At 45.9% G+C, this 25,133-nt stretch overlaps 1 protein-coding gene and 1 long non-coding RNA gene across 2 annotated transcripts in view; one reads left to right on the top strand and one right to left on the bottom strand.

The window, feature by feature from the left end:
- LOC138510558 (serine/threonine-protein kinase MRCK beta-like) overlaps nt 1-25,133 on the bottom strand; it is a 2,015,755-nt gene that overhangs the window by 1,428,599 nt on the left and 562,023 nt on the right. The window contains exon 9 of the mRNA XM_069626316.1: nt 16,200-16,261. Within this exon, the coding sequence (XP_069482417.1) occupies nt 16,200-16,261 (62 nt within the window). The remainder of the gene's footprint in view (nt 1-16,199; nt 16,262-25,133) is intronic.
- LOC138510561 (uncharacterized) overlaps nt 1-25,133 on the top strand; it is a 129,260-nt gene that overhangs the window by 50,829 nt on the left and 53,298 nt on the right. Inside the window, exon 2 of the long non-coding RNA XR_011280407.1 lies at nt 17,018-17,097. This is a non-coding gene — a long non-coding RNA (uncharacterized lncRNA). The remainder of the gene's footprint in view (nt 1-17,017; nt 17,098-25,133) is intronic.

Genomic DNA, 25,133 nt, shown 5'->3' with positions numbered 1-25,133 from the left:
CTAAGGCCCTACCTCTATGGGACCCACTTCACTGTGTAGACTGACAATAGGCCCTTAAAGTGGTTGATGAACATGAAGGGTGAGAATCCTAAGTTGCTTAGGTGGTCCATTAGCCTCCAAGGCTTTGACTTCACTATTAAGCACAGGCCAGGTGTCCAACATAGCAATGCTGATGGGTTTTCCAGAATGTTTAACCAACCTGAGCATGAGACTCATCCAGGAGTGGATTAGTTCCCCCTGTCCTTAGTCTGGAAGGGGCGAGTCACACGCAAGTGTTAGGGGAAAATTTCTCTAAAGGCACCTTTCCATCTATATTTATGGACCCCGCAAACATTTTACTTTTGTTAAGAGTATCCTGACCTGACATTTGCCAGTGGAGCACAGCCCACAATTGCGCTCCCCTGGGCTTTTGATCATGGTTACAGGGAAAATGATGCATCCTTCAGGCTATCGGTACTGAGAAACGTTGTTTCTCTTAGACTTATGACTTTGCTGCCACTTTATGGTAACATTTTATCATTGCACAAAGTGCATTACTGTACCACGCAATGCGGTCCTTGTGTTTTCGGGCCCTTGTCATCCACTAAGGAATTTGTGGTGACTGTACAATGTGCCTAGGAATTGACTGATGGTAGCAGAAACTTTGTGTGTATTTTTATAACTTTATACCAAGCTATACCACGCTTACCATGTTTGGCTCATGGCTGTGGCTAGTGTCCATCATGGCCATCCCACAAGGTCTTTTCTCTATTCCTTCGGCCACTTCTTTCACAGGCTACTGCAGGTCACGCGTGTGGGTACCCATGAAGTGGGTTGGGAATGTCTGGTCTCAATCCACACTACTGGTGCCAGGATGTTTGGTGTGCACAAGGACATGAGAGAAACAGTGGTCGCTGATTGGACCACTGCTGGCGTGCATGAGTGGTGCAGATCTTCTCATTGGCTGGCCAAGTGCGGGCACTTGCCGGACTTGTACATATGAGGAGGGGCCCTGAATGCAGACCTGCAGATCAGCAACAGGTCCGAATTGACCTGTGGACAGAGCCAAGTATCCGGAAGAGCCGAGCAGAACAAATGACTATCCAGAGACATGCAGAAGAAGGATGGCACGCTGAGCCTGCTGTTGTCTGTTTAGAGCCCTGCTTTGCACTCGATCCCAGAAGACCTGTGAAGGTGCTTTTAACCTTTGATGTGGTGGGAATAATCACTCTTGACGTCTCCTGGTTGCCCTGCAAAAGAGCTTGTTCGGAAGTGTTCCTGGGCCATCCAATGGATTGTCCAGCTCAAACCTTGGCTCCGTGCAGGAGCCTTCTTGCATCCAGTTTTGCCTCAGAACTTTGGGGAATCTTAGCTTGCACTGCAAAGTACCTTTTCACTGAATTTTACCATCCCAACTGCTTTAAGCTGTGAGAGCTAAGGTTGCATCAGATTGTGAGAGTTGGGTGTCCCTGTGTCACTGTGCAACAGTAACGGTCACTGACGGTGTTTTTCCTGCATTTCTTCTTGTGTCCCGAGGCCAGCTGCATCAGTGTTTTCTTTGTTCTTCAACCAAGACGAGAGATACAGCTCCTGTTGCAAACCAAACCCGCATCGGCACCCGCAGCGCCTGTGCACTTTGAAACTAAACCGAGGGTGTGTAATCAAATCTCTGATGACCCTCTCCAGACCTGCCGAGTTTGGACCAAAACCGAGCTAAGGCAGTGAGTACTGAAACCACTTACCGGTGGCCCCTTGTTCATCCAATGCATTTTACGCACAGAGGATCCGTTCTGGTCCTCTCTTTGGCTTGGGTATCCCCCGCTTCCTAAAGGCCTCTGAAAGTTGGAAGTAGTGTTCTTCGGAGCAGATCCTCCCCTGACTCTTGGAATCGGTTTTCACCCTTCATAACCCTGTCCCTAACTTTTCCAGCTCCTTAGGAAAGTACTTTGTGACTTTTACGCACGATCAAGCGCTTTTACACGGGCATCGAACATTGAGCGAAAGGCCCCATTCATCGTAGGGTTGGACTTATAAAGTTAGGGTTTTCTATTTCTGAAGATTGTCTATGCTATAAAGATTGCCTGCCATTTTCCCTTACAGGTACTGGGATAGTTTAGCACTTTACTGCATTGACTCAAGTGACTGTATATATTTTACAGTGTGTTGTTTACGTGGTGTTTTTACTATTGCATTTCATTATTCACGTGTTTATTCTTTGGCATAATACATTTTATATTTTTGTTTACTACTGTCTAAGGGTGATTCTTGGCGTTTCCCTATGTGTGCTCATCAAAGACCTCTGATCGCCCTCACTCACTCCTGAGACTGAGCCGTGACTGCTCTCCAAGCTACCATGAAATAGTCTGGCTATCGTCCCAGAACTGTCCCGTTTCACTAAAAAGGGTGGCCTCTTAAACTTCTGTCCATCAGAGCAGAGTTTAGAAATCCATTTTAACACCAGGGTTGCTGGCCCGTTCTAAATAAGGGCTCTGCGAGGCAGGTCCTCTGTCCCTGGATTGGTGCGCAGTGCACCGCAGAATGAAACACAAATGATCCTCAGGAGACAGGGTCAGTGGTCAGACTGCTGAGCAAGAAGCTGCACAGCCCTTTTATTAGGTCCATCACATAGTCACCCATCTAACCTAAACATGTGACTTGGCACAAGCCCTCTGGCTCGCTGCCAACATCACAACATTTAACTGGGCACTGTGGTCATAAGGGGTTTTGTGTTTTCCTGTGCTTGCTGTAACTGTCTTTTTACTAAGACTGTAACTAGGGTCATGTTTTACCTGCTTCTTTTAATGAACCAGCCTGTGTTAGTGTAGTGCTAGAATCAATTTTTTTGTCGAGCCTTTCATTTAGCATGTCCAATAGATTCAGGGGCTTTTCACAAACTCAAGTAGGGTAAAGGCCGTGGTGGTTTAGAGGGTTTTCCAAACTGGAAACAAGGCGCAGGGTGCATCTCAGTCTTGATAACCAAAATGTAACAATTCCTAGCTTAAGCCATTTTCCAGGGGTCCCATAATGTCCACGCCAATACAAAGTAATGGGACATCAATAATGCATAAGGCTTCTAGTGCGTCACAGTTGGAACGGGGTGCAAAATTGTATTGTATTGTAGTTGTCATTTATATAGTGCTTCTTACCATAATTATAGTATCAAGTGGGACCAAAGTCCCGAGTGTTGCAGGTCCTAGAGTAAGATTATAGGTTGTATACGAATTGTTCGTTTTACAACTGTTCGAATTACAATTGACCTTTTCACAATTGACCGAATTGTGAAGGTCAATTGTACCATATATGTGGGGGGAAACCCCCCACAACCCCCCACCCAATGCCAACCCCCCCAAAACCCCTATATATATATATATATATATATATATATATATATATATATATATATATATGTACGGTCAATTGCGAAAAGGTCAATTGTGACCCTTTAAATTTGGTCAATTGTTCATTCGAACAATTGTAAACGAACAATTTGGGTATTACCAGATTATAATGTGTGTGCATCTGGCCAAATAAGGCTAATGCAGGGCTGGCCAGGCTCTGGTAGAGAGCAACCCATGATGTCAGGCATGTGGTTGGGTGCTCAGCAGAGTCAGGAGGATGGCGTGAGTGCTAGAGACTCGCCATGTCTTCAGCATCCCCAAATGTGTCATACGTCTTCGCTGCAAACTGATGCCAGAGGTGTTGAGACGTAGTCTGGTGTAAGTAGGAGGAGAATTATGTGACCAGCACAACCACATTTGTCATAGTCCTTGCTGTATTCTGATGTGTGTGGGTAACCATGCTGTCGGCCAGTGTCCACTGGAGTGGTGTGTTATATGTACCTAGTTGATTTGGTGGCATATTGTTGTATGTGGGCCTGATCAGGTATTGTCTTCTGTCGGTTTTTGCAGGTGCGATAAAAAAACGGTTAGTGACATCGATAGTCTATGCTTCATCTAATTGCAGCGAAAGGAACACAGGCTGTACTTACATGCTCTTCTAGGTGTATAGCATGATGAATCTACCCAGATATCGTGCGTTTACTGAACCTTCTGAATTGTTACCTTTACCATGGCCATGCCAGCCTATAGTTCACCCATGCGCGACGCACGCCCAACGCCTAAAATCCTTCCACTGGGATTCGAGGTCGGGCCATCACGAAAACGGGCGGTGCCACCTGATGCTGAGTGTTCCTATGCGCGGATTGGGAGTTAGAAGGTTAGGGACGAGTTTCAGGATAATGCGGCAAGTATCCAGGTGTTTAGGACTTTTTTAAGGGAACGGTAGTTCTCAGTGCAGCGGATGTGCCGAGGAAGAGTGTTCAAGATGGTGGGAGCTAGGGTAGAGAAGGCCGGACTGCCAACTCTGGTGGAGTAGTAAGGGGGGATGGACAGGGGCAACATGCTCGCCTTGGAAGCAAGATGAGACGGAGCACCACAGGTTTGAACCCCGGGTCCACGATTAGAGACCTCTGGGTATTAAGCGTGTTATAAATAACCTATTATATCATATCATATCAGAGGTTTATGGGGGGTTGGTAGTGGATGATTTTATTCTGTAGGAACTCTGGTGCTGTATTATGGAGGGCGTGGTGCGTGATGCACATGGCTTTGAAGGTCGGTCTTAGGCTATTAGGGAGCTAGTTTAGTACTCTGGGTGAAAGGGAAAGGAGCAGTCCGGCTTCTGAGTTTTGGATTTGCTGGAGTTTCCTGAGCTGGCATGCTGGGTCGCCGCCGATGTAGAGGGAGTTTGCGTTGTCTAGGCAGGAGATGATGATGGGCTGTATTGCAGAGACTCTTTAAAGATAGGAGAGATAGGGAAAGATTTGTTTTAAGATGCATAAGTGGAAGTGGTAGCTTCTGGATACAGAGTTGATGTGTTTGGAGAGAGATAGGTCAAGTTGCTTGTATGCCGTGTGGTCAGTTAGCTTAGCAATGAGGCGAGTGTTGGCGATTGGGCAGTAGCTTGCTCGGGAGAGTGGGTCGAGACTGGGTTTTTCGAGTAGCGGTTTGACATAAGAGGTCTTGAAAGCCTCTGTGAAGATGCATGATAAGAGGGATTTATTCATGATGGAGTGGGCTACACTGCCTGCAGAGGTGGAGATAAGGATCTTTTTTAGAAGGGGGGCAAGGATCTCCAGGTAAGCCCAAAGGTCAGCTAAGTGCTAGTAGGTTGCAGAAATAGGCCTGGAAAAGAGGTGGAATGAAGAGAAGTTGGTAGGTAGGGTGAGGAAAAGATTGGGTTTGAGAGAGTGCACGATGTGGAGGGAGTTACGGGAGTTTGAGGGGGGTAGGCAACTAGGGGTATAGAATTCCTCTAGGATTTTGTGGCGTTTCCTACATGGATTGTTAGAGTTGGAGATTCTATTTCCATGGTGTTTTGTTTTTGGCTTTCTTGATTTCATACAGATATGCACTGTTCAGTCTTGCAAAGGCTGTTTTGTTTTGTGAGGTACAGTTGGCCCTCCAAGTTTGCTCTAGGCAATGCTTGGGGGTTTTCAGAGCTTTGAGGGAAGGGGTATACCACTTTTGGTGTGGACTTGATCGTTGGGAGGGATGAGGGTTGGTGTGAGGGGGGCATAGCTTTGGAGAGCCTTTGGTCAATGAGGTCAATCAAGGGGTATCCTTCCTTGCCAGAGAAATCAGGGTGTGTGTGAAGTAGGGAATTGACCAGGTCTGGGTAGATGATCATTGTATTCCAGAGAGGGATGGTGGTTGAGTAGATGTTTGCCGGAAGTAGTGGCATGGGTCAGTGGTGTTGAAGTGAGAAGGGTATAGTGTGGTGATGAGTCCAGATGAGGGGGGTGATACAGGAGAGGGGGGAGACTATGTCAGATATGCCGAATAGTGTGTCCAGGGTGTGTCCTGCAATGTGGGTCAAGTGGGAACTCAGTTGTGTTAGTGTCAGGGTCCTTGGGCATTTGACTCACATTTTACTCTGATGGGTAGTAAAGTGCATTATTCCGTGGTGTCTAATTTTGTAGGGAGTTGAGAAGGGGAGTGGGTTTTTAGGTCGGATCCTTAACTTTTCAAATCAGACATTGAATGACAGCCCAAGCCAAGATAGAGGGAATGGAACCTTGGGGAAGTAACTCTGACCTCAGTGGCATGATAAACTGCCTTTCATCACTGAGCTTGGGGAGAAACATCTTCAGAAAAAACTCATTTTTGAGCAGCAGTTCTGGAGAAGCAGTGTGCAACAGGAGAGCAACAGGAGAAGAATACATCAGGAAGAAACTGGTGGGAGCGCAGCAGTTTATTTAATATATAAAATGTTGAATAGAGTGTAATACAATTTCAGAAGTAGTAGTCTTAAGAACAAGGTCTTGTAAAGTGTGGTGCAAAAGAGTAGTGTTTAATTGTGGAGTTTCGTCTGGAACATTTAAAAAGAGTTTGAAGTCATTAACTAGCTGCAGAGTTAATGCGCGATGAGAAGTAGTTTTGTTTAATCCAAAAAGAATTAAGCAAACGCGCGTTCAAGAGTACAGTGCTAGCCTGACTTTTAGATGAGAGATCTGAGGACTCGGTAGGCAGCGTGCATGCATGCGTGCGACTGCCATTTTGCAGTAAGGCAGCGTCAATACGTCAGGCAACGAAGCAGCATTCAAATTCCAAGGAAACGCTTGCACGTAAGGTCAACTTTTGTGGTGTTGGTGAGTGTTTGGAGGAACAGAGGAAGCAATGTGGCTATCCCTCGAGTGGTGGTGACAAGCAGCATCGCAGAGTTATGCGTGTGAATCGTGAGTGCAGTCAGCCTCCAAAGTAGTTGTGCACGCTTGGGGCAAATCGATAGCAGCATTTAAAAAAGATTGAGTAGGATTGTAAGAAAAAAAAAATGGATTTAGTTTTAGAATAAAGCACTAGGCAATGTAAATATTAGAATACAATGAATCTGAGTTAGAATAAACTAAGGAGAATCAGTTGCTAAAATGTTCTGAATTACAAGCAGCGATCGTCAGCTCTGAGAGTTAATTTTTCGCATAAAAGACTTTGGCATTTGCAGTAAAGAGAACACGAGAACTATTTTAAGTCACAGAAATTAGACTTAATGAGAGAACATAAAGACTACACTTAATGGGAGCGAAACATTCTGAAACTCTATTAACAGATCATCGTAATTTATTATTTTTGAAGTTAGCCAAAACCTTGATGCCACGGCACCTGTTTGGTCTTTGTTCTTCCCAGATTTGGACTTTGTAATCATGTATAAGGCAGGAAGGCAGAATGGGAAGGCTGATGGCCTTTCTCGAAAAATTCCCGGAAGTCAATTTATTCAAGGACCAGCCTTTAGTTCCAGTGATTGTGGAAGAACAGTTCATTTCAATAGTAGTTGAAGATGGCATGGATTTTTGAGAAGAGGTGAAAAGGAGCATGTCTTCTGAACAAATGTCAAGATGGGCCGCCCAAGATCTGGTACGAAGAATTGAGAATTGTGTTCCTAAAGTGCATTCCAAATTGTATTTACCTACTGAAGAAATACAAGAAAGAGCTCTGAGAGAATGCCATGAAGCCGAACTGGCAGGTCATCCCGGATATTGTAAATCAATGGAGTTGGTGGGAAGGCATAAGGAAGGATGTACTGAATTTTGTGAAAATCTGCAAAGTCTGTGCAAGAAATAAAGAGGAAAAAAGAAAACCTGCTGGGTTACTGAATCGAATTCCGATTCTGGCACGTCCTTGGCACATTATCTCAGGTATTGTTGACTTACCTAAATATAAGGGTTGTACAGCTATTTTGGTGGTGGTGGACCATTTCTCTAAAGCTGGGCATTTTATTTCCATGAAAGGGGAAGTTATGGCAGTTAACTTAGCCAGAAGCTTTCAGCACAGAATTGTCAGACTATATGGCTTGCCTTCCCAAGTAATTTCTGACAGGGGTTCTATTTTGGAGTGCATTTTGTAAAGAACTTGGAATAACAATCAATTCATCCTCAACATATCTACCGAAAACAAACAGACAAACAGACAGAGTTAATCAAGAACTCGAAAAGTACATTAGGTGTTACTTGGGCACAGGTGAAGGTTGGGTGGATCTTTTATGGTTGGTGGAGTTTTGTTATAATAACACAGTGAAAGAAGCTTCTGTAATCAAGGTTTTCAAGCCAGGATCTTATGCTCAGAGAGTGTGGATGAGAATTCATGTCCAGGTGTGGAGGAGAGGTTAAGGTTAATGAGAGAGAATTTACAGAGAGCATTAGTTTTGTTGCAAGAAAATAAGTTAAAGATGAAGAGATATGCAGATCATCATCGAAGATCTAGCCCGGAGTATCAAGTGGGGGATAAGGTGTTGTCAATGAAATATCTGCGGTTAAAAGGGAAGAACCAATTTAGCTCTAAGTTTGTAGGGCCTTTTGAAATAGAAAAGGTGATCAATCCAGTAGTGGTTACGTTATAGATGCCAAAAGAATTAATGGTCCATCAATCTTTCCATGCCAGTTTATTGAAACCCTATATGAAGAATACTAGGCTAAGAGACAACCCAGTCCCAGTAATGGTAGAAGGTTCTACAGAGGAATTTGAGATTAAGGTTACTCTAGATTCCTGAAAGAGCATGGGAAGGATGCAATATTTGGTGGACTGGAAAGAGTTTGGGCCAGAAGATAGATCTTGGGGGTCTGAATCTAATGTGCATGCACCTAAATTTGTTGTGAAGTTTCATGAGAAAAATCTTGAAAAACCTGTCCTGGGTCAGGGGTACTGTCAGGGTCTTTGGGCATTTGACTCACATTTTACTCTGATGGGTAACTAAGTGCATTATTCAGTGGTGTCTAATTTTGTAGGGAGTTGAGAAGGGGGGTGGGTTTTTAGGTTGGTAAGATATGTGTTTATCCTTAACTTTTCAAAGCAGCCATTGAATGACGGCCCAAGGCAAGATGGAATGAAATGGAACCTTGGAGAAGTAGCTCTGACCCCATTGGCATTCTAAACTGCCTTTCATCACTGAGCTTGGGGAGAAACATCTTCAGAAAAAGGCTCAGAAAGAAAATAACACATGAAGGTCCAAATTTGTTTTTGAGCAGCAGTTCTGGAGAAGCAGTGTGCAACAGGAGAGCAACAGAAGAAGAAGACATCAGGAAGAAACTGGTGGGAGCACAGCAGTTTATTTAATCTATAAAATGTTGAATAGAGTTTAATAAGATTTCAGAAGTAGTAGGCTTGAAAACAAGGACTTGTAAAGTGCAGTGCATAAGTGTTGTGTTTAATTGTATAAAAATGAACCAACAAAAGTATTTAGCTTAAAGACTGATTATCAGCATTGCAGAGATGATAGAATGATATGCTAAGTAGATAAATACAGAAAAGGTTTCCCGGAGTTTCATTAGGAACATATAAAAAGAGTTTGAAGTCGTTAGCTAGCTGCAGAGTTAATGCGCGATGAGAAGTTGCTTTGTTCAATCCAAAAAGGAATGAAGCAAACGCGCGGTCAAGAATAAGTTGCTGCCTGACTTTGACATGAGCAATCTGAGGACTCATCAGGGAGCGTGCGTGCGTCCACCATTTTGCAGTAAGGTAGTGGCAATACGTAACCAAAGCAGCATTCCATTTCCAAGGAAACAATAATGCAGAAGGTCAACTGTTGTGGTGCAGGCGAGTGAGCGGAGCAACAGCGGAAGCATTGTGGCTATCCCTCGAGTGGTCGTGATGAGCAGCATCACGGAGTGAAGAGAAGGTGTGCAGCGCGTGAGTCGTGAGTGCATTCAGCCTCGAGAGAAGTTGTGCGCTTGTGGAGAAAATCGATAGCAGCACTTCAAAAAGAACTGTGAGTAGGAATGTTAGAAAAAAACAAATTGGATTTAGTTTTAGAATAAAGCACTAGGCAATGTAAATATTAGAGTACAAGGAATCCGTGTTAGAATAAAATAAGGAGAATCAGTTGCTAAAAGGTTCTGAATTACAAGCAGCAATCGTTAGCTCTGAGAGTTTTAGTGCATAAAAGACTTTGGCATTTGCAGTAAAGAGAACACGAGAACTATTTCAAGACTTAATGAGAAAACTTAAAGACTACGCTTGAGCCACTTGACGAGTAAGGAACCATCAAGGTTCTTGTGAAGTACATTTTAGTCAGTTCATTCCTCAAGGCAGTTGCTGAGGAAGCACAGGTATGAAGGGTACATGGGGGAAAAGGCAAAGAATTGTGAGTGGAGTTAGAAACACGCAGATCACTTTGTTTTTTTTTTATTTACAGGAGAGCAGGAAACTAGAAAAGCTTGAGTCTGTGCCTTTGTTATTTTGTCCACTTCCCCTTTGCCTCCCGGGGTCATCAGTTTGAAGATATACCAAATGAGTGTCTGGGACTGATGACCTGGGGAGAGGGAGGGGGGGAATTGTGGGGTTCAGAAGCTTCCACGAACAGTCAAGTACGGACCTAAGTGTTAGGCCGAGAGTTTCTAGATTGTTGATGATGGAGAGTGTCATGGGGTTGGCAGGAACATCAAACCAGATGTTGAAATCTCCTAGCAAAGTGAGCGTGGGGTGCCAGATCAGTATGGTTGAGAGGAAGTGGCAGAGAGAGTCAGTTACATTTTGGTCGTTGCTGGGAGGCCAATATAGGAGAAGGAAACTGTGGGTGATGGAAGGGCTGAGGTGGAACTTTGCGAGAATAGATTTGCATTTAGTGCTGCAATGTACATTCTCTGTAGATATTATTGAAAGGTGTTGCCTGTGGATGATGGATAGACCCCCCGCACTGCTGGGTCTGTTATGTACGAGCAAGGAGTAGCCAGGTCGGAAGGCCTTGTGTGCCATGGGGTTAAAGTCATTGGTGAACCAGGTTTCAGTGACGGATAGGATATCTGGGTTTTCAGTGGTCAAATATATGTTTATTTTTGGTGACCGATCTGACGTAGATGAGTACGCAGGATAGTTTGAGAGAATACTGCTGTAAGCTCGGCTTTGGGAGCGGTAGGGGTTGGGCAGGGAAGGGGATCAGGGGCGTGAGAGTGCAAGGCAGGAAGTTCGGAAAGAGGGAGGTTAGAGGGATGTTGGTCCGGAATGGTTGTTTTGGAGGGGAGGAGAAAAGGGCTAGGACTGGGTTGGGGGTGGGTGGGTAAATCTGGGAAGAATATTGGGGGATGAGCAGGGGTGCCCCAGGGAAGAGATGGGGACAGTAATGTGTCAGTGGTGGTCTATGATGAGTACGGCCTGTGCGATTTGTGGGGTGCTTGAGGAGCTCAGGAGTGTGCAAGAGTGTAGGAGGGTTTGTTGGTGGGCTGTGTTGGCCAGGGCAGCTCATGCTGCACTGAGGGAGGGGAAGTGTAGGTTAGGTGACCGAGGGGATGGAGTGGAGGGCAGAGAGGGAGAAGCTGATGGGCGGTGCAACATTGCCATGGGTGGCGGCAAGGGTGGTTTCGGTGGGGGTGGGTGATTTATAATGTAAGATGTACGCTGGGATGCAAAGATGGGGTTTGGGAGGGTCCTGTTCCAGTGATCTGCCTGAGCTGCCTTATTCATGTGGGGAGTGGGTAGGAGGGGTCAGTAGTGAGGTTGGATGGGCGGGGTGAGTTGTGTGAGGTAGGGGCTGTTGAATACTGCAGGGGTTCTGGAGAGTGGCACGCCAGTGAGTGGCCCGAGACGCCTTTTCAATGGTGAAATGGTGGCTCCATAGGGGTGGGCAGCTGAGTGAGGGGAGAAAAATGTGGGGGGGGGACTAGAATCACCTAGAATCAAGTTTCACCCAGTAATTGAAAACTCAGAGTCAATTTTGGCACATCAATGGGCAATCACCCAGAATCAACTTTTTTAGAGCAATGGGAAACACTACGATTCAATGTTGGCATAGTAGTGGAAAAACTACATAGAATCAACTTTGGCACAGCAATGGAACACACCTTGATTTAACTTTGGTAGACCAATGTGAAAACACCTAGATTTGACTTTGGCACAGTGACGGAAAACCACCTAGAGTTAACTTTGGCACAACAATGGGAAGACACTCAGATTTAACTTTGGAACAAGAATGGAGCACACCTAGATTTAACTATGGCACAGCAATGGAAAGACACTCAGATTCAACTTGGGCGTTGCAATGGAAAACATCCAGATTCAACTTTGGCAGAGCCATGGAGAACATCCAGATTTAATGTTGGTGCAGCAATGGAAAGACATTCAGATTCAATTTGGGCTCTGCAGTTGAAAACCACCCTGATTTAATTTTGCTGCAGCAATGGAAAACACCACCCAGATTCAACATGGGCACAGCAGTTGAAAACCACCAAGTTTTTACTTTGGCCCAGCAATAGAAAACACCCAGATTCAACTTGGGTGCAGCAGTTGAAAACCACCTAGATACAACTTTGGCACAGAAATAGAAAACACCCAGATTCAACTTGGGCGCAGCTGTTGAAAACCACCTAGATTTAACTTTGGTAGAGCAATGGGAAAAATGCCTAGGTTTAACTTTGGCACATTAATGGAAAGAACACCTACGAAACATTCAGTTTTGTATATACAATGAATAACAGTTACAAAATGAGGCTTGGTGCATATAGGTATAAGTGTGGAGTGGCTTTACTTGAGTACAGTAATCACTGTAATCCCTGCCCACATCACACTTACCTTATCAGTCGCTGCAGGTTGACTGTATCAGGCGTCCCAGGTGAACTCAAGCAAACACAGAGTTGAGCTGCTCACTTGGGAGCTACCCTTTGCCTCTGGCCCTTGGCCGAGACCGGCCCAGGCAAGCCTGTAGTAGGTCCACCACTTAAGAAGCGCTTCCTGGTGAAAAGCACCAATCCCAGGGACAGAGGGTGGGAGGAAGGCGGAGTTTGGAGTGAAGGGACGGTACGAGGAAGCAGGTGGCAAGGCCACAGACAAGGGCTGAAAGCAGAGCCCGCAAGCTGCCTTAGGGGCCAACATGAGCAAAAGGGAGGTTGCTGGGCCTTACCTGCTCACAGCAGCAGCAGTATCTTCCCACGCACTGCGCAGGACCTAAAAGCAGTCATGGAGCATACAAGGTGTACTACCCACAGCGCTTCCTGGTGAAAAGCACCAATCCCAGGGAGGGAGGGGGCGGAGTGTGGAGCGAGGGGACGTGGTGAGGAAACAGGCAGCAAGGCTGCAGTCAAGGGCTGAAAGCAGAGCCCAGAAGCTGTCCTAGGGGCAAAAATGTGCAAAGGGGGATTGCTGTGCACCAATAAGTTGCATTGAGGTCTATGCACCAGTAGGTTTCTTTGGGGCCCACTAGCTATGACTGTCGGCCGTGCCCACTATTCATGTTGCACCAATAGGTTTATTTGGGGCCCTCTAGCCATGCCCTTTGACCCTGGACACTGTACATGCTCTACCAATAGGTTTTTTTGGGGCCTACTAGCCATGGCCTTCGGCCTTGGCCATTGTACATGTTGCACCAATAGGTAACTTTGGGACCAGCAGCCATGGCCTTCAGCCGTGGACACAGTGCATGTTTCACCAATACGTTTCTTTAGTGCCCACTAGCCTTGGCCTTTGGCTATGGCCAGTTTCACAAACACCCATTACCCCCTGCCTAGTAGATGGGTTCACTGCAGGGGTGCAAAAAATGTTTTTACTCTCTTCTGATTCCTGCAGGATTTCCCTGAAAATGGCAACAAGCCAACCATATAATGGCAACAAACTACCCATGCCTGCAGGATTCCCCCAGTATTCCCCTGATAACGCTTGAAGATCAAAAGCTCTTCCCCGTCCTCACAGGCACTCATCAAAGTGCCCCCTCCTCTTTTCATGGTCCACCCACTTCCCTCGGTTTCATTTTCACTCTTTGGCCCTCTCACATTACCCCTTATAACTCTTTGGTTCGTGTGATGCATTTTCTTCTCAGAGTGCGTCTTCCGTTGTAGCCGCAGGAATCTCATGAGTCCCCCGATATATATCCTGATAAGCCAAAAACCTTCCAACTGTAACTTGCTCCTCATACCACCAATAACGTCCTGACTTCACATGGTGTCCTCTTTCCCCCTGGCCCTCTACTTTCATGCTATTGCATCCTTTTTCCTGCTCCATTTTTTCATTCCCTAGGTATTATCGCAGGCATTGTGAAAAAATAAATGGCGGGTTTTCATTTCGGAAAAGCCTCTTTGCTGGAAAACACCACGAAAGATATAACTGATTTTGGGGAGCAGGGGGCACCCCCTTTCCCTTTGAATATTTTAAAAACTACTAGATGGATTTACGCCAAACAAGTGCCGGAAATTGAGTCAATGCTTTGTGCCCAAGTTGTTTCTTATTTGTCCCAAATCAGTCCAGCGTTATTTGTGCTATGGCTTCCCAGAAATTGCACTTGTTCACTATGGAAAAATCAATGGGACTAAGCCAAAAACCATTTTTTTTTGTTTTCTCAATAACCTTTTTTATTTTTTGACAAATCTTTCCCAAAGTTTTCAGTTGGGGGGACCCTGTGAACAACGTTTTGTTTGGAAAATGCCATTCAATTCAGTCCAGCGAGTCACAAGTAATTAGCAATAGAACTTTACGAAAGGTCTACCTACAATGGTTTCACCTTAACCATAAGGTGTAGAGTGCAGCGCTCTGATATTCGACAAAGCCTTTCGGGTGAAACGCATTGTTGTCTTTCTCTGCTAGCAGCTGTCCACCATGTTTACAATAAAGGACATCTGACAGAGACTTTTTGGGAATTCGGTGTGTGTTTTTAATACGCACAGCGGAGTGTCGCAGTCAACTGATGAAAATCAGTGACCCCTTTCCCCAGCATAGAAAATAGAAACGCTCCAGAACCCCACCTTGTGGGCTCAGTTAAACCATAATCCCCTAATCCCCTAACCCTTTTGTATTATTCAATACAAACATCTCCACCTATAGTTTGGCTCTGATTTGTCTGATAATGTCCTGGCCATACCACTGTGCGCACTCTTCCCATGTAGATGATTGTTTGTGTACATTTGTTGCCTTTGTGCAATGCTGCCTGTGTATTTTGTGTGCCTAGGTAAATTGTAAGTATTTATTTTCTGGCCATGGGACAGACTGTCTGTGCACAGTTTCTGCTTTTGGGCAAGACTGTTTGTCCATAGGATATATACTAATTGTCCTTCTCTTTGAGAAAATATTCCTGTTTGTAATTGCGTGGGGTGAGTGGTAGTGTAAGGGTTGTTGAAATTGATGTATAAGAGAAAGAGGGATACGATTATATGTCTGTGTCTTGTACATGTATCTTGACGCATGCGCAGGTTCTATTCCTTTTACACAGGGGTGTTGCCAGGTCTGGAAAGGAACCGGGGCTACACTAATGTCAGGACTGTCAGGACTCGGGTCTAGCTAGCCTTTTGGTTGTAGCCCTTGAGCTTCTATCCTGGGCTACAACCTAAAGACCCGGGGCTAGAGCCCCCTCTGCCCCACCCTAGCAACGCCTCTACTTTTACAACTCTACCAGATCTCCGAGATACACTTATTTAAAGTTTACACATCAAGCAAAATTGGTCCCTGACTGTGCAGGGCACCCCTTTCTAGAACTGTCTTCCAATGAAGATCTCAAACACTTACGAAAAGAAAAATGGACAAACAACACGTAAAATTGTCAGAGTAAAACAGACCCAAACATGCTGTACAAAAATGAATGTCCCATTTTCAGTAAACATTGAGATCCACAGCCTTGTCTTGGGTTAGAAGAGCATCAGCTCTACTTCTCAGCGAGTGATGGTTCCAAAAAGTACAAGAGTTTCCAGAAGAGAACAGGCTAGGCATTGAGTTGATCACGAGCCAGTATCTGCCACACAGAACTGTTCACTGTAACTGCAACTCCTACAACTCCCAGAAATCTCAATCCCTGCTATTTGGTAGGAATGGATATAGTACACACCTGCTATAGATTGATTTGCGACTTATCCCCTCAGATGTTCCACCTCTAGCTGTAGACCTTGTAGTTCAAACAGCACAATAATACAGGAACGCTGTGGTTTCACAGCACTAAGCGGCACTTTGCAGTAGTTAAACTCTTTGAAACATCAACATTTCAGCAATCTCTGAAAAGTACTTGTACAGAGTATATCGAAACCTTCATTAAAGTTCACTGGGAGTCAAAATATGAACACAAAATCGTTTCTTAGTAGGAAAGGAAGCATCCGTACACAACATTTTTTTGCAAGTTAAATGGAAGTTTCTAGGGTCTGTTTGGGCCAGAGGTCATAAACGCACCATTTTTAAGAGACTGCAAGCATTCATGGCCGGCTAATGATACATTCATTTCATGTGCATCCGGCAAACATTTTCTACTTTTACTCATGAAAACAAACTCACCTCTGTGCTGTGGAAGGACCTCTAGTTCTGGGTAAGTTGTGGGTTGGGTATCTGCCATGTTCCTGTTAGCAAACCAAAGTACAGATTAGCAACTATGAAAGCAATGCTTCATTTAACAAATGAACACATTGCAAATGAACTGGGGAAGTGTGTGTCTTTGTAAAAAGGACACTGCGTGAATATGGCAGTTCATAAGGATATGTCAGCGAAAAAAATCCACTTCACAGGTGCAAGTTGTCAAAGATCTTGATAAATGCTACAGCAAGGTTTCTGCAACCACCTGTTGCAGAGAAGCACGATCCCCTTCAGAATATCTCGGGTCAGTCTTGGGTAGCATGGGCTAAGATCAAATCTTCTCTGGGGGAGGTGTTGGAGCATTCAAAGAAATAATCACACAAAGGCAACGCAGCACCTCCAAACCAAATGAATAACAATAAAGTAAAATGCATTATTTAACAGCTAGACAAAACTTCCTTAACAGTAACAAATGGAATAGGGGGAAAATAGATTGAACCATCGAGTGATGGCCTATACCTGAAGGCATGTGGTGAAACCGCACAGCGCTTCAGTGGCCAAGGCTGTGGTTGCAAAATGTCTTGCTGAAGGATCTGTGGAGGATGGAAGGCCCTTCCTTGGGTGTCGCCTTTTCCATACTAGTGTTGGAAGCTAGTTCCAGGTGTTACGCTTGTTCTAATATTTGTGCAAAATGTTTGGCCTGTAACCTTTCTTCGTGGCTTGTAGAAGGCTTAGTGGGCATAGCTTTGCAATTTACTGCAGAAAGTGTTCATCCTAATTGTGCCCGTTTTGTCAATGTTTAGGTCTCCTCATCCTGGCCTGCACACTCGTTTGCTGTGGTATCAGCAAATCTTGGAGAGATTTGAATCAAAGAAGAGGAAGGGTAAGAAGAGGCTGCTGCATGCTCCCCTTCAGTGTTTGCATGTGGTGCCAAGGGAAGTGTTGCAAATGGGGCAACGCCCATTAAGTCCCAGTGTCTAAGACACAAGGGAAAACAAATTTGTTTGCAGCACAGTGACACATGCCTCAGAAATTCTTATGTTGGTGATTCCTCCATGTAGCTTCAAGGTAATAATTGTAGTTAATACACATTCCCGTCCACGCCGTGGGTGCCGGCTACTCTGTTCCCGGCGAGGGGCGTGGCAGCCCCTCAGCCAATGAGGAGGCTCAAACGTGGCAATCCCCGCTCCGAGCCTCCCATGGCTGCAGGCTTCTTTCGTCCCCCGCCGGGGACTCAGGTAAGATTTTTTTTTTCCCAAGCCTTTCCTCCCTCCTCCCTCACCCCTCCCCACCCCACTTACCTTCTATCCTGTGGTCTCCGGCGGGGGACGATGGAAACCTCCAGCCGTGTGGAGACTTGGAGCGGGGCCATCCCTGCTCCAAGCCTCCACACGGCTGGAGGCTTCCATCGTCCCCCGCCGGAGACCGCGGTAAGTTTTTTTTTCTTCCTCCCCATCCCCTCCCTTCTGCCCTCCCGACCCAACTTACCTTCTTTTTTCTTCTGGTCTTGGAAGCGAACGCGCTGGGAACACTTCTGTTCCCAGCGAGTCCGCTCCCGATGGCCGCCATGGAAAGGGAAAACGGACTACGTTTTCCCTTTCCATGGCGGCGGCCAATTTTTTGCCGTTTTTTTTTCTGTTCCGAAACGTGTTTCGGAACAGAAATAAATTCCATTATCACCCCGATCCAATGGGCCGGGGTAATGGCAATAAGACCCTCGGCGGTGGGCCAATACCGCCGCAGGTAATGCCCGGGGGCTTCGTTAATAGGTTATAATTACCTGGGGCGGTATTGGCCCGCCGCCTCAGGTCTTATTGCCACAATATAGGCCCTTTGACAAGGCTAACGTATCACTGAAAAAAAACTGTTGAAAAAAATAAAAAATAAAATAAAGGCATTATCAAAAGTTTAATATCACTGGACATAGCTCAAAAACAAGATTATACACAACACATATATAACACATATATAGTTCATTTTTTTGCAATTTGAGGTTACCTTTAAATAGTATGTGATTTCCTTTCAAAATGCAACTGATAGTCAAGAGATGAAATTAAATGTCAACATTTACCGAATGAAACCTCTGAGCATTCCTATTACACGGTAAGGGTAAACAAAGGAGAGGGTAAATTTCAGAAGTAACAGTAGTTCTTGGGGTATTGCATACTACTGGAGATAAGGTCTTCCAGCAGATTTTCATCAAATTCCTCCTTTTTTACTTTGACTGAAAAGGTGGAGGAAAGAATTTAAAATGGAACCAAAAAAGAAAATGCATTTTTGAATGTCCAAAAAGGAAGAACAGGTGCTTCTCTTCAATACAATAAAACATGTATTAAACATACAGTAATGGGGTGAAATGGTGATGATCTCTGACGCCCCTTTCTTAATCTTACTCATTGAATGCAAAAAAGGTTCTGTGTTGACCCACTTCTGCCTTAACCCCTTAAGTGCCAGGCTATTATGCAAGTCTATGCAAAAAGGCTGAGCATACTCGTCCTTGGCACGCACAGTATGTGATATGTCATTTATAACGCGCCTATACACAAGTGTTTTGAGGCGCAACAAGACAAGGGAGGGAAGACGGAGGGAGGACAGACAAACGATCTTACTATGCCTTGTGTCATTCGGATTGTTCAAGTGCGGCAACACAAAGTGCATGGGAAGGGAGTGGGAGAAGTGCCGGGGAGAGAGAGTGGATAAGTGCAGGCAGGGCAGCAATGCTCTGAGTAAGTGCAGCCAGGGAGGCGCTGCTCTGTGTAAGTGCAAGGAGGCAGGGGACTCCACGGGTAACAGATACAGCCCCTAAGTGCACAGCAGGCACAGATGCAGTGCAGGAGAGATGCAGTGTGGAGGATCCTGGCACCCAGTTAAACTCTGACGGTAGCCAGGCAACCAGTCGGCGCAGCAAACAAGCAGGTTAGTTGGGGAGGGAGAAAGAGAAGGCGGAAGAGAAGAACAAGTTACTTACCCATGGTGACATTCTTTCGACTGGATGTTCCTTCCACGTATTCCTTATCTTCAATATTTCCAATATCCAGCTTGCTGCCTCTGAAATATTTTTCAGCAGGGGGCGCTGGGTGTCGATGCCTGTCGACCTGATGTCCCTCGGAGGCCTCTGTCTTGTTGTGGACGTCACCGCAGGTATATGTAGCACGTGCAGCGCCCATTGGCCTCAGTTCTGTTTTGACAAGTGGAGCTTTACCTTGTATTTGATGGTTACTTCCCCTGAGAGAGCGTAGGCTGCAACTGCAAGGAAATTCTACTGCGGGGTAGGTTGGGAGAGGTGATAAGGAATATGTGGGAGGAACATCGAGTCGAAAGAGCGTTACCATGGAAAGTAACTTGTTCTTCAAATGGATTGTGTCCTCCCAAGTATTCCTTATCTTTGATACACTCCCAAAGCTGTTTACATAATTTGGAGGAGGGATTAGAAAATAATGCAGTTATGTATGCACAGAGTGCAACACTGCTTTTCCAAAAGCGGAATCTTGGCCCGTGGAGGAGTCTAAACTGTAGTATTTACTAAAGGTGTGCACAGACGACCATGTGGCAGCTGCACACATATCATTTAACGGAACTCCCCTCTGCAACGCAGGCAAAGATGCAATACCCCTGGTTGAATGAGCTCTTAGATGTTCTGGAGGGTCTTTACCTGCCAGTCTGTAACATTCCGATATAGTTCATATAATCCATCTGGAGATAGTTTGCTTGGTGATGGCCAGTCCCGCTTTGTGACCTGAATAGCCCACAAATAACTGGTCATTATGTCGCAATTTTGTAGAGATGTAAAAGCTCAGTGCACGTCTGGGGTCAAGTCTGTGAAGTCTTTCTTCATCATTCCCCAGATGTGATGGAGGATAAAAAGATGGTAATTTTATCTTCTGAGTAAGATGAAACTCAGAAACAATTTTGGAGAGAAAGAAGGCTTCACCTTTAGTACCACTCTGTCTTTATGAAATACATTATGAGGAGGCTTGCAGGATAAAGCCTGTAGCTCACTCACCCTTCAAGCTGATGTAATTGCCACTAAGAATACAGTTTTCAGAGTTAGAAGTCTTAATGGACAAGAATGTAGAGGTTTGAAAGGAGCTTCCATCAAGTAGTTTAACACCAAGTTGAGATCCCATAGTGGGACTTGAAACGGGGTCGGAGGGTAAACATTAGTTAGTGCCTTTAAAAATTGTACTACTAGAGGAATTTTAAAGTAGGAGACTTCCTCTGAAGTGCGCTTAAAAAGACAAAGCGCTGCCAGGTATCCCTTGATGGTACCAATCTGGTAGTCCCAGACTGGCTAGGATAACACCATAGGTGTGTTACATGAGAAAGGGTCAACATTCTTATCTCTACACCAGCTGCATAACTTATTCTCATAGCAGCGGTAAAAAGATTTGGTTGCTGGTCCTCTGGCCGAAAGCAAAACCTCCATTACATTGTTCCTTGAGGTTCCAATCCTTGTATCTCAACGTCTAACAAACCATGCGTGAAGTCTGAGAGTCCTGATATCGGGATGGAGAACCCGACCCCCCTCTCGTGAGAGAAGGTCCTCTCTTTGTAGAAGACGAATCGGAGGGCAGATGGACATGTCCAGAAGGTCCGGGTACCACGTCCTCCTGGCCCAATCCGGGGCAATTAGGATCCTTCTCAACCTCCTGATTATGTGAGGAATCACAGGGGCTGGAGGAAACGCGTACAGTAGTGGAAATTCCCAGTCCTCCACAAACGCATCTCCTAGAGCTTTTTTGTGGGGAAATTCCCTTGACCAGTACAGTTTGCACTTCTTGTTAGCCCTGGTCACAAACGGATCCACTTGAGGGGTTCCCCAAAGGGTGAAGATCTCCTGAAGGACTTCTTGAGATATTTCCCACTGGTGCTCTGCTGTCGTGTTCTTCTCTCCCGCTAGGTGAACCGCTGACAGAGAGATTCCTTCTTGTATTGCCCAGAACCAGAGCTGCATTGCCTCTCTGCACTGTGGTAGTGACCTTACACCTCCTCTCTTGTTGAGGTAGTACATGGCCACTGTGCTGTCCATCATTATCAGGACATTCTTTCCCTGTACAGAGGGCAGAAAGGCCTTCAGCGCTAGTCTGATTGCCCTCAGCTCTAAAAGGTTGATATGTAGTTTGGACTCCGATAGCGACCAACAACCGCTGATGTCAAATCGTTGGTATGGGCTCCCAACTCGTGAGTGAGGCATCCGTCACTACTGTTATCTCTGGCCATAGTTGCCAAAAGGTTCTTGTTTCAAGATGATGTCCCGACAGGCCTACCACTGAAGGTCCAGCGAGACTGTTTGGGATTTGTAGGAGATCTGACATCCTTCCTGAGAATTGTGACCACTGGGTCCTGAGAGTACATTGGAGAGAACAAATTCTCAGGCGAGCCTCTGGCACCAGAAAAATGCAGGATGTCATGAGGCCGAGCAACTTCAGAAAATCAAAGGCCGGTAGATGTTGGGCATTCTGGAATTTTGTCACCATCTGCAAAATGTCTTGAGCCCTCACCTCTGGTGGTGACGCTTTTCCCAGGGGTGCATCCAGGACTGCTCCAATAAACTGGAGTCTTTGTGATGGTATCATGTGGGACTTCTTTAAGTTGAGGGAGAAGCACAGCCTGTGGAGGGTGTGACAGGTTGAGCTGAGATGTTCCAGGGCCTGTTCCGGGAACTGGCCCTGATTAACCAATCGTCTAGGTAGGGGTAGACGTGAATTCCCCATCTCCTGAGACTCGCTGCCACAACCACCATTAGCTTGGTGAAAACCCTCGGGGCGGAGGTCAGCCCAAATGGCAGAACTTGAAACTGATAATGAGAACCGCCAATGGCGAACCTCAGGTACTGTCTGTGCTTGTGATGTATCGGCACATGAAAGTAAGCATCCTGAAGGTCCAATGATACCATCCAATCCTGAAGCTGGAGGGCCGGAAGGATCTGAAAAAGAGTTACCATGTTGAACTTGTCCTTCCTGAGGAACTTGTTCAAGTTTCTTAAGTCTGAGATGGGTCTCAATCCCTCGTCCTTCTTTGTTCCTTTCCGCTACAGGTACTGGTTCTATAGCACCTTTCTCCAGCAGGGTTAAAATCTCCTGCATAAGGAGCGGATCTGGAATCTTCAAAGAGTTGTTCCCCGGTGGATGACTCTGACGTTTTTGCAGGAAAGGTAGGCAGTAACCTTGGGCAACTGTTTCCAAAGCCCAAGCATCTGAAGTAATAGCCTGCCCTTCTGTCAGATGCTGTGACAACCTGGCTCCCACTGCAGTCGTGTGTACGAAGGTCTCAGAGAGGTTTCGGAGCGGCTGACGCAGTGGCTGAAGGTACCTCCACCACGGGGGAATCTTGTATGCCCTCTTTTAGCTGGCTGTCCTCTGCCCCTTCCGAATGTGTAATAATAGCAAAAGGACCTACCCCTCCAAGGCGCACCTGTGGGGTGGTTTGGATTTTGTCTTATTGCCGCTCCAAGGGATTTGGCCGCCGCTTTGGATGTTTGCAGCTTCTCCAAACTCTCATCAGCTTCATTTCCAAATAAATGTGTGCCGTCAAAGGGCATGTTGAGAAGCCTGGGGCAAATTCTGACTTTCACAACCAAGCAAATCTGCAAATCACTGTACTAGCCGCCATAGCTCTGCTGATACTGTCAACAGAGTCGAGACCAGTCTGGAGGAATTCACACACAGTGTCTTTCCCATCCTTGACAATGTTAAGGAAACCGTTTCGTTCCTCCCCCTAGGGGATATGGTCAGCCGCCATAGAAATGCACTCCCAAAGGGTGTGGGTAAATTGCACTAGCGTGCCCATAGCAATGGCAGATTTTAAAGCCATACTGCCAACTGAGAAAACCTTCTTGGCTATGGCGTCATAACGTTTATCATCTCTATCCTGCGGTATAGTAGGATAGGCCTTCTGTCTACCTGAGGAAGTGGCTGCTTGCACTGCCAAACTTTCTGGTGTAGGGTGCTTAGAGAGGTAAAAATGGTCAGAACTCTCCTTTGCAAAGCCTGATGGAAACTGACAATTGGGTCCTCCTGTGGCCCTTTGTCTGATATATCTGTGAGATCGTCCTGTTCAAAAACGGGTGTGGATCTCGACCATCCCATATATTCCATGACCCTTGTCATTAGCTGTCTGCATGTTACCTCTGCATGGTCTCCTAGGTCTGCCTTTCCAAAATCAATCTCAGGAGAGGTATTAATACCATTAGCATCATGAAGACATTCTTGTAAAATCTTCATGCGAGAGTCCTCTGATATAAGTTCATCAGGCACTGATGGTGTCCCATATTTCTTCCTCAGAGGACTCCTCTGCGTCTTCATAAATTGAAGAGAGTGATTTAAAGTAATCTGCTCATGGTAGAGGTCTATACGTTTTTTTAATTGAAGTAGGCATTATGGTAGTCATCACAGGAGCTGAAAACGTCGAAATTGTCGACGTCGACGGCCTCGACAAAGGCGTTGATGGCTTCGATGATTTCGACGATAGCCTAGAAGACTTTGACGATAGCGTCAATGGCTTCAAAGATTGCGTTGAAGGGATTGTCACATGTGGCACCGTGGAGGTCGATACTCGAGGAGTCGATGGCTTCTCCATCGGTATCGCCACCAACAGCATCGATGAAGCACTTTTCAGTGCTGTAATAGAGGTTTCCTACGACGTTGATGTTGTCGGTTTTTTGTCTTTGAGGAGACTTTCTCTCGACTCGTGGGATGAGATCGCTCTCGAGAAGACTTGACGGCCGGGTCCAAAGACGCACGGCTCTTGTGCTTCTGAGGTTTTTCGACTGGAGTATCGCCTCTAGGTATTTTCGAGGGGGGCAAGGTAGCGTTCTCGAAAACATTTAACGTACAGAGCCTAAACTCCTACCACTGTGCTGGTGTACTAAATTTGGAAGGACAAACGACCCGTTCAGGTGAACTGGACGACGCAGTGGATGGCGATCTATGGCGCCTCTTTTTTCCATGCCTCGAAGTCAAGGAGTGGTGCGAACCACTTCTTGAACGGAAACGTTTAGACCTCTTTCGACGAGGAGAGGTTGTTCTCGACTCGTCTGATGTCTTTCGTTTAGATGGAGTAGAGGGGGATTTTTGAGGCTTACCTTTCACCAACTTCCCTCTACGCTCTCTCAAAGATTTGGACGTCATCGACAGGCAGTCCTCGCACTCCGAACGCGGATGATTTGAACCCAAACACCACAGGCAGATCCTGTGCTAGTCTGTCACAGACATATTTGCACTGCAGTCACAGCACTTCTTGAAGCCGGATCGAGGAGTGGACGACGCCAATGATGAAGCCATGTCGCGTCAAAACTCAAAGTGATAATGATTAATTTTCAGAGAAAACGCAAAGAAGATATCGAAAATATTTCTGTCAGGAACTAGCCGTTAAGCATCCGAAGCTGTGAAGTGCAGAAAAACAGAACTCAGGCCAACGGGGCCTACGCGTGCTACATATACCTGCAGTGACGTTGACATCGAGATGGAGGCCTCCGAGGGACATTGAGTCGACAGGCACTGACGCACAGCGCCCCCCGCTGAAAAACTGAAAAACAATCACGGGGCAGCAAGCTGGATATTGGAAATATCAAAGATATGGAAAACGCAGGAGGACACAATCCATTTGAAAAGGAAGGTCTAGAGCTGCTTCTGGAACTTCAGGTGATCCGTCTCAGGTTTGAGAGGGGCAAGAAGGCCATTCCAGAAAGTGGCACCTGCAGAGGAGAGATCTACCCTCAACTCCCTGCCTACAGAAGCGTCAGACCCTTAGAGAGTTGGCGGTAGCTGAGAGAAGAGCTCGGGAAGGAAGGTATTTTGGAAGATATAGTTGGATGTAATGCAGGCCCGCCCCAGGAAGGCTTGCGTACGATGCAGATGGCCTTGAACTTGTTTCTTGCAGCCACCGGGAGCCAATGTAGAGATTTCTGGGCTGGAGAGA

The sequence above is a fragment of the Ambystoma mexicanum genome, chromosome 6p (genome assembly GCF_040938575.1).
Source record: "Ambystoma mexicanum isolate Mex_15411 chromosome 6p, UKY_AmexF1_1, whole genome shotgun sequence".
Lineage (NCBI taxonomy): Eukaryota > Metazoa > Chordata > Amphibia > Caudata > Ambystomatidae > Ambystoma > Ambystoma mexicanum.
The sequence above is the reverse complement of the archived record's forward strand: the minus strand, read 5'-3'. Positions and strand labels throughout refer to the sequence as shown.